Genomic DNA, 10,650 nt, shown 5'->3' on the forward strand with positions numbered 1-10,650 from the left:
TTATCTATAGAACAACAAACTATTTACATTAAAAAAATAATGTTTCAACCCCCTGATTCTTATTTTAGTCCTGTTTAAAAAAATACTTTGTTTTTTTATTAATTCGATTATACTTAGTTTTCCACCCATTTAATGTAATATCATATTTAGAAAAATGACATACTGTATCAGTATATTTGACTTGTATTTTATCATAGTATTCATGCCTTTTTTTTTATTATTACCTTTTTTTTGACTGGCTTGACCTCACAACATGAACATTACAATATTATTGTATTATTATAACAGTATTATTGTTTTATTTTAACAATATTATTGTATTATTATAACAGTATTGTATTATAACAGCATTATTGTATTGTAACAGCATTACTGTTTTATTTTAACAGTATCATTATTTTATTATAATAGTATTATTGTTTTATTATAAAATGTTATTGTATTAATATATCAGTATTATTGTATTAATATAACAGTATTATTTCTTAATAAAATAGTGTTATTGTTTTATTATAAAAGTATTATTGTATTATTATAACATTATTGTATTATTATAACAGTATTATTATAACATTATTGTATTATTATAACATTATTGTATTATTATAATAGTATTATTGTATTATTATAAGAGTATCATTGTATTATTATAAGAGTATTATTGGTTTGTGTCCACAAAGACTTTAAGAAACATTTTTGTAAAATCATAAAAAGATTTTAAAGAAAAAAGATTCTGTATTGGTGTACCTAATTAAGTGTCCTACACCTGGGCTATGCAGTAAGAGTCTAACATCTAATCAGCACACACACACACACACACACCTACATACACACATACACACACACACACACACTTACATACACACATACACACACACACACACACACACCTACATACACACTTACATACTCACACACACACACACACGCACACACACACACACACACACACACCTACACACACACCTACATACACTCAAAAACACGCACACACACTTACGTACAGACCTACACACACACTTACATACTCACACACACACACCTACATACACACCTACACACACACTTACATACACACGCACACACACACACGCACACACACACATACATACATACAGTACATACACACACACACCTACATCCACACCTACACACACACCTACGTACACACACACGCACACACACATGCACACACTTACACGCACACACCTACACACATACACACGTGCGAACACACACAAATATGAGTATCCAGTGTAAGCAGTTTTGCGGGCCAAGCTGCAGAGGTAGGTCTGGGTACTGGGGTGGGTCTGCTATCAGATGGCGAGTTGGTGCTGATGCTAACAAAAAGGTGAAACAAATACGCAGCATGTTCTCCTCTGCTCTTCAGATTACGGACTGAGGCTGCCCAGATGCCAGCCAGCAGGACCAGGGACCGGACGGGTCCTAGTTCTCCCGCATCCTGCACTCTGAGCGGCTGACAGAAAAAGAGGGCGATGGAGGTTCCTCTTGTTAACTTTGAGAACATGGACGACGTGGGCATCAACCTGGGGGACCCCAGTGACTCCGGCTACCCGACGTCGCCCACGTCAGAAGCCCCGGATCAAGACTTGTCAGCCCCCCGCCCGGCGACCCCTCATCCCTCGCCGCTCAGGGGGCGTCGAGGGTCGCCGTCCACCCCGCCCACCTCCAAAGCCACGTCCAGCAGCTGCAGCTTGATCTCCAATCTGAAGTTGCTGGTGAGCGGTGAGTCTGCGTCCGACAGCGTCTTCAGCAGGTTGCCCAAGGAATATTACGACAACCAGGACTTCTTGGAGAAGAACTGTGTGGAAGACAAAGACCAGAAGGTGGTCATCAACATTTCGGGCCTGATGTTCGAGACCCAGCTGAGCACGCTCAGTCGCTTCCCGGAGACGCTGCTGGGTGACCCCACTAAGAGGATGAGCCACTTTGACCCGATGAGGAACGAGTATTTCTTCGACCGCAACCGTCCGTCCTTCGATGGCATCCTCTACTTCTACCAGTCAGGCGGAAAGATCCGCCGGCCCGCCAACGTTCCCTTGGATGTTTTTGCCAGTGAAATAGTCTTCTACGAGCTGGGCCACGAAGCCATGGAGCAGTTCCGAGAAGATGAAGGCTTCATCAAAGAGCCGGAGGTTCTTCTGCCCACCAATGAACTCCAGAGACAGTTCTGGCTCCTCTTTGAGTACCCGGAGAGCTCCAGCTCTGCTAAATCTGTGGCCTTGGTCTCTGTGTTTGTCATTATCATCTCCATTGTCATCTTTTGTCTGGAAACCCTTCCAGAGTTCAGGGAGGACCACGACTCGTCACCGGGAGTGGAACAGCTCATAAATGGGACTGGAGAAGGTTCTAGTCTTCATCCCAACACCAAGAATGTCCTGGCCTACCTGACAGATCCCTTCTTCATAGTGGAGACCATCTGCATCATCTGGTTCTGCTTTGAAGCAGGTGTCCGTTTTGTGGTGTGTCCCAGCAAGAGCGACTTCTTCAACAACATGATGAACATCATCGACATGGTCTCCATCATTCCCTACTTCATCACCTTGGGAACGGAGCTGGCCACCACTCCTGATGACGACACCAACTCCAGTCAGAACATGTCCCTGGCCATCCTGAGGATCATCCGCCTGGTCCGAGTCTTCCGCATCTTCAAGCTCTCGCGTCACTCCAAGGGTCTCCAGATCCTGGGCCAGACCCTCAAAGCCAGCATGCGAGAACTGGGGCTCCTCATCTTCTTCCTCTTCATCGGCGTCATCCTCTTCTCCAGCGCCATCTTCTTCGCCGAGGTGGACGAGCCCCAGACGCAGTTTGTCAGCATCCCCGACGGCTTCTGGTGGGCCGTGGTCACCATGACCACCGTGGGCTATGGTGACATGTGCCCCATCACCATCGGGGGCAAGATGGTGGGCACACTGTGCGCCATCGCAGGCGTGCTGACCATCGCCCTGCCCGTGCCCGTCATCGTCTCCAACTTCAACTACTTCTACCACCGCGAGACGGAGCAGGAGGAGAAGCAGATGATCGACGCCGCCACCCGAGCGGCGCAGAAGACCTCGCCAGCCAACAAATATGGCGGCAGCTCGTCTTCCCTGTACAAAAGTAACGAGACCTGGCAGAGCGAGAAAAAGACTTTTCAATAATCCACCTCTGACGTCCATCACAGACCTGGTCCTCTGTGACCTGGTCCTCACTGACCTGGTCCTGACTGACCTGGTCCATCACTGACCTGGTCCTCACTGACCTGGTCCTCACTGACCTGGTCCATCACTGGCCTAGTCCTCACTGACCTGGTCCTCACTGACCTAGTCCTCACCGATTTGTTGTACCTCACCTCAGGAGCTCGCTTTCAACAAGTACTCCATCCATCCATCGTCCATCCATCCAGCCATCCATCATCCAGCCATTCATTATCCATCCATCTATCATCCAGTCATCTATTTTCTAGTCCCTCTCGGGGTCACAGGGTTCAACAAGTACTAGTACTCTAAATAGGTGAGTACTTCATAAAAGCTTCCATCATGACATCCAACACAAGCACTGCATGCAATTCTCATCACTTTTAAAATATACCTTTGTACTAAAAAATTATCAAGAAAATAAGAACAAATATTCTAAAAAGTAGTATACACTAGTATACATATATGTGTATATGTATATATTAGGGGTGGGCAAGTTAATGCGTTAATTTTGAGTTAACCCATCAATCTATTAATGCCGACAAATATTTTATCGCGCGTTATTGCGTATGTTTTTTTTTAAATGCTTTTATTTTGTTAACGCCTATTGCTGACTCCTGCGGAAAAGGAAATAGAACGCGGAAGAAAACAAAACAAGCATGGAGAAGAAGGGTAACTCAACAGAACTTTTACAGGGTCATTTTCATTATAAAGTACTTCTAGTCGGCGGAATTGACAGAAGCAAAGTGGTTTGTAGCCACGACCAAGCTGAATGTTCTTATCACAGGAGTACTTCCAGTCTAAAATATCACCTTAAAGGCCTACTGAAAGCCACTACTACCGACCACGCAGTCTGATAGTTTATATATCAATGATGAAATCTTAACATTGCAACACATGCCAATACGGCCGGGTTAACTTATAAAGTGCAATTTTAAATTTCCCGCCACACTTCCACTTGAAAACGTCTCGGTATGATGACGTATGCGCATGACGTCGCCAGTGAAACAGAGGTATGGCTTCCCCATTGAAGCCAATACAAAATAGCTCTGTTTTCATCTCATTATTCCACAGTATTCTGGACATCTGTGTTGGTGAATCTGTTGCAATTTGTTCATTGCATTATGGAGAAAGAAGCTGAGCAAGCAAAGAAGAAAGTTGTCGGTGCGAAGCGGATATTTTGCGAGGGAAGTCAGCAACACAACACAGCCGGTGTTTGTTTACATTCCCGCAAGATGCAGTCAAGATCGAAGAACTCGGACAACAGAGACTCTAACCAGGAGGACTTTGATTTGGATACACAGACGCGATACCGTGAGTATGTAGCTGCGCTTCCAAACATTTGATCGCTTGCTATAACTAGCTCGAGCTAGTAGCTAGGAGCTAGGAGCTAGCATAAAAAACACCTAGGTGTTTGTTATGCGGGATTAATTTGTGGCATATTAAATATAAGCCGGGTTGTGTTGTGGCTAATAGAGTATATATATGTCTTGTGTTTATTTACTGTTGTAGTCATTCCCAGCTGAATATCAGGTCCCACCCGCGCGCTTCCAAACATTTGATCGCTTGCCCGTACGTGCGTGTCACGTACGTAACTTTGGTTAAATATATAAGCTTTATGAACCTTGGGTTAGGTGAACGGTCCTTTGGGCTGAGTGAGTGTGTGTGTTGTGCAGGTGTTTGAATTGTATTGGCGGGTTATATATACGGGATCCCGTCCATATAACCCGCTCGAGCTATAACTAGCTCGAGCTAGTAGCTAGTAGCTAGGAGCTAGCATAACAAACACCTAGGTGTTTTTATGCGGGATTAATTTGTGGCATATTAAATATAAGCCTGGTTGTGTTGTGGCTAATAGAGTATATATATGTCTTGTGTTTATTTACTGTTGTAGTCATTCCCAGCTGCATATCAGGTCACCCCCGGCTCTCACAGCATCTTCCCTATCTGAATCGCTTCCACTCCCCACTAGTCCTTCACTTGCATTTTCCTCATCCACAAATCTTTCATCCTCGCTCAAATTAATGGGGAAATCGTCGCTTCCTCTGTGCGAATCTCTCTCACTTCTGGCGGCCATCATTGTAAACAATAGGGAACTTTGCGGATATGTTCAACTGACTAAGTTACGCTACTTCCGGTAGGGGCAAGCCTTATTTTTATCAGATACCAAAAGTTGCGATCTTTATCGACGTTGTTCTATACTAAATCCTTTCAGCAAAAATATGGCAATATCGCAAAATGATCAAGTATGACACATAGAATGGATCTGCTATCCCCGTTTAAAAAAAAAAAAATCATTTCAATAGGCCTTTAACGCCAAGCACACTGTTGATGCCAGCAAACCATTCAACAAAGCAGGAAGTGGAGCCAGGCTTGGGCAGACTATGTTAAATGCAGCGTGCGGGAGAAGTATAGATAAACCAGAGCAAGAGAAGCTAACAAATGCCATAGCGAAGTGGATAGTTACAGACTGTAGGCCCATTAGTGTTGTGGAAGATGAGCCGCCATCAAGACGCACCAAGAATACAGCAGTTGTATGAAAAGGAGAGGACTGTAAAAGTGACAACTTTACAACGCGCAGCTGCAGTTGCTCTCAGTGGGGACAACTGGACATCAATCGGTAAGCATAATTACCTGGGAGTTACAGTGCATTATATTGATGAAAGGTGGGTGCTGCATTCACATGCTCTGTCTATAATGGAAACAGAGGAGAGGCATTATGGAAAGGAAAATTTGAGGAAAATGTTTCTGCTGTTACCTCAGAAATTGCCTGTTGGGATGTTATGATTGAGGCTCAGGGATTTGTATGTAGATTATATTTATTTTCCATAACAAACAGGATAACTTAAATACCCTGGCAGTGGCAATAAACTTGAATTTTTGTATTGACATTTTTTGAGTTGATTTTCATAAAATATGCTATTTAACTGCTACTGTTGAACAAGTACTGATTTAAATTGTGTTTGCACAACAAATGTTTTGGCGCTTTTGTTCATATGGGAGAATATTCCAATAAAAGTGCACAACACACTACTTTTCAATTCATTATTGGGTTTTGCGTATACAATGCAGTTAATCGTGATTAAACGGAGAAATAGTGCGCTTAATTATAATATATATATATATATATATATATATATATATATATATATATATATATATATATATATATATATATATATATATATATATATATATATATATATATATATATATATATATATATATATATATATATGCATATATGTATATATATTGTATCAAGGTCACAGGGGGGGCTGGAGCCTATCCCAGCTGATATATATATATATATATATATATATATATATATATATATATATATATATATATATATATATATATATATATATATATATATATATATATATATATATATACATATATATTTATTACCTAATATGTGTTATATGTGTTTTATGTTGCATGATTGCACCAAGAAAAATTCCTAGTTTGTGAACCCGTTCTCAAACAATGGCAATAAAACTATTCTGATTCTGATTCTGATTCTGATTCTGATATATATGCACCTTGATACATTATATATATATATATACATATATATATATATATATATATATATATATATATATATATATATATATATATATATATATATATATATATATATATATATATATATATATATATATATATATATATATATGTATATATATATATATATATATATATATATATGTATATATATATATATATATATATATATATATATATATATACATATATATTTATTACCTAATATGTGTTATATGTGTTTTATGTTGCATGATTGCACCAAGAAAAATTCCTAGTTTGTGAACCCGTTCTCAAACAATGGCAATAAAACTATTCTGATTCTGATTCTGATTCTGATTCTGATATATATGCACCTTGATACATTATATATATATATATACATATATATATATATATATATATATATATATATATATATATATATATATATATATATATGTATATATATATATATATATATATATATATATATGTATATATATATATATATATATATATGTATATATATATATATATATATATATATATATGTATATATATATATATATATATATATATATGTATATATATATATATATATATATATATATGTATATATATATATATATATATATATATATATGTATATATATATATATATATATATATATATATATGTATATATATATATATATATATATATATATATATATATATATATACATATATATATATATATATATATATGTATATATATATATATAATGTATCAAGGTGCATATATATATATATATGACATGTGCATTATTCACACTGTCATACCTCAAACTACCTGCCTAATTGGTTCTGGGAGGGAGCTCTCAAGTCAAAACACTTGTATGTCAAATCAAGGTGTAGCATTAATATGGTGAACGTGTGCTTGGCCGCTCCAAAACATCAACACCTAACATCTTTTAGAAAGAAAATACATTTTATAATGTACTACTACATAGTTGTATCAAGTATAAAGTACAATATTTACCTTCAAGCAGACTTATCAAACATGTTTTCTAGAAGGGTCACATGGCCTCACCAGGCCGCTGGTTGATTCATGAAGTAGGCGTGTGTTTTATTAGTAGTATTTTCATGTTTACATACACTGTAAAAAAATATATTTAGTTTCATTTTGCAGTAAAAAAAAAAAAGTCTGCTCAGTTGCCAAAATGTTAACGTCAAATTTAGGATGTTTTTTTACAGCAACTTGACTGTAAAAGCAGTGTCAGGTTCAAACACCGATGGCATCTATTAAACAGACAAGAAGCAAGGAATTAAACAGAGACAGGATTCAATTTAGCTCAATCCTTGTACAGTGTCGTCCCACGCTCTGACGAAAAAGGTCCACGCCTCCTCTTTTATTTGGATATTCCCTGATTACATAGCAACAGCTGTTTCTAAGGGGACAGGGGGTCGTAAACAGCCATTGCCCTCGGTCATAAACTGTTCAAAGAAAAGGTGCCTGGAGGGGGGGTCAGGTCCTGCTTCCTCTCCGCTTTGTAGATCTCGGGTCAAGACAAGATCTTCCTGTGGATCACAATAGATCAAAGAAACTGAACCTCCCATCATACACAAGCTTTGTGCTTGGTAGGATCAAAGACAGCTTTTGTCTGCTCGCCGGGAACTCACAGAAAGTTGTGTGATAACTTACATACAATTATTCTGACAAGTAGAAAGATAATATTGTGTTTTTACTGCAAAATCTATTTTTCTTTTCTTAGGTCTACAATTTGATGGACGATCGTAAGTCCAGCAGATATTTATTTGTACTTTTATTTGAATTCAAATACTTTGAAATGTACAATAGTTTGACATTTGATGCCTTATTAGATAATATAACAGTTTCAAAGATATGCACTTACATATTTATATTTTCCTCTCAAAATGTAAAGAATACATTCAGTAAGAAAGGATCAAGTACTTGAATGTGGTGTATTATTAGATCAAGTACTTTAATGTGGTGTATTATTGGATCAAGTACTTTAATGCTGTGTATTATTAGATCAAGTACTTTAATGTGGTGTATTATTGGATCAAGTACTTTAATGTGGTGTATTATTGGATCGAGTACTTGAATGTGGTGTATTATTGGATCAAGTACTTTAATGCTGTGTATTATTAGATCAAGTACTTTAATGTGGTGTATTATTGGATCAAGTACTTTAATGTGGTGTGTTATTGGATCAAGTACTTTAATGTGGTGTATTATTGGATCGAGTACTTTAATGTGGTGTATTATTGGATCAAGTACTTTAATGTGGTGTATTATTGGATCGAGTACTTTAATGTGGTGTATTATTGGATCGAGTACTTGAATGTGGTGTATTATTGGATCGAGTACTTTAATGTGGTGTATTATTGGATCAAGTACTTTAATGTGGTGTATTATTGGATGGAGTACTTTAATGTGGTGTATTATTGGATCAAGTACTTTAATGTGGTGTGTTATTGGATCGAGTACTTTAATGTGGTGTATTATTGGATCAAGTACTTTAATGTGGTGTATTATTGGATCAAGTACTTTAATGTGGTGTATTTTTGGATCGAGTACTTTAATGTGGTGTATTTTTGGATTGAATACTTTAACGTGGTGTATTATTGGATCGAGTACTTTAATGTGGTGTATTATTGGATCAAGTACTTTAACGTGGTGTATTATTGGATCGAGTACTTGAATGTGGTGTATTTATGGATCGAGTACTTTAATGTGGTGTATTATTGGATCGAGTACTTTAATGTGGTGTATTATTGGATCGAGTACTTTAATGTGGTGTATTATTGGATCGAGTACTTTAATGTGGTGTATTATTGGATCGAGTACTTTAATGTGGTGTATTATTGGATCGAGTACTTTAATGTGGTGTATTATTGCCACAATAAATGGTTCAGTCCTTTGACTTTGACACCTTTTAATGAGTCGACTTCTACTGCGTCTCTTTCCAGCTGCTTGTCTGTCAAACACACCATCAGCTGCTTCTTCATATTTTCATGGATAAATGTACGTTTAATTCTAACATTCTCTCGCGGTGGTGCGCTCCAACTGCCCAGCCAAGTTTGTTTTAGAGGATTCCTTCTCTCAAGTCACTGAATATTTCCTTCTTCGTCTTCTCCGCCTTCCTCGCTGTCCGTCTGGAGCTACATGCTAATGCTAACTGGTAAAAAAAAAGCTGACCTGACAGGGTTGACCGTGACTCTTGCCGGGCCAGTGATTCCCAAACTGTGGCTCCATATAGTGGCAGGCCAAAGAACCACTGAACTAAATATTCCGACACAGTGTTACTGTTCAAACTGTGTGTAATTTTTTTACAGTGGCCAGAAACATGAAATATACTCGCCTTGTTTTTAATGAACACTTAGACCTACTACGCCAGTGGTCCCCAACCTTTTTGTAGCTGCGGTCAACGCTTGAAAATTTGTTATTTTGTTTTTTTGTTTTTATCATAAAGAAATACAATCATGTGTGCTTACGGACTGTATCCCTACAGACTGTATTGATATATATTGATATATAATGTAGGAAGCAGAATATTAATAACAGAAAGAAACAACCCTTTTGTGTGAATGAGTGTAAATGGGGGGGGAGGTTTTTTGGGTTGGTGCACTAATTGTAAGTGTATCCTGTGTTTTTTATGTTGATTTAATAAAATAATAAAAATAATATATATATTTTATTTTTATTTTTATTTTTTATTTATTGGGCGGCCCGGTACCAATCGATCCACGGACCGGCACCGGTGGTTGGGGACCCCTGTACTACACTACCCTATTGATGTGGATGGAGTATTGCAGATTTGTGCTGCTCTTTGCCAGGAAAATATGCTCTAAGTGTACCTAATGTTGTGTCCCCAAGTCATGGTGACCGCCCTCTGATTCATCCGTGGCAGAC

The 10,650-nt window shown here is 37.9% G+C and overlaps 1 protein-coding gene across 1 annotated transcript; it reads left to right on the plus strand.

The window, feature by feature from the left end:
• Positions 1–1,496: 1,496 nt before the first annotated feature.
• On the plus strand, positions 1,497–3,161 carry LOC133643114 (potassium voltage-gated channel subfamily A member 10). Its single transcript, XM_062037527.1, has one exon. The coding sequence runs from the start codon at positions 1,497–1,499 to the stop codon at positions 3,159–3,161; it is 1,665 nt and encodes a 554-aa protein (XP_061893511.1).
• The last annotated feature ends 7,489 nt before the right edge of the window (positions 3,162–10,650 follow it).

Source organism: Entelurus aequoreus, linkage group LG26 (assembly GCF_033978785.1).
Source record: "Entelurus aequoreus isolate RoL-2023_Sb linkage group LG26, RoL_Eaeq_v1.1, whole genome shotgun sequence".
In the NCBI taxonomy this organism is placed as follows: domain Eukaryota; kingdom Metazoa; phylum Chordata; class Actinopteri; order Syngnathiformes; family Syngnathidae; genus Entelurus; species Entelurus aequoreus.

Bases quoted from the DNA above. Each gene is read 5' to 3' on its own strand.
- LOC133643114 (XM_062037527.1), top strand. From the start codon at position 1,497: ATGGAGGTTCCTCTTGTTAACTTTGAGAACATGGACGACGTGGGCATC.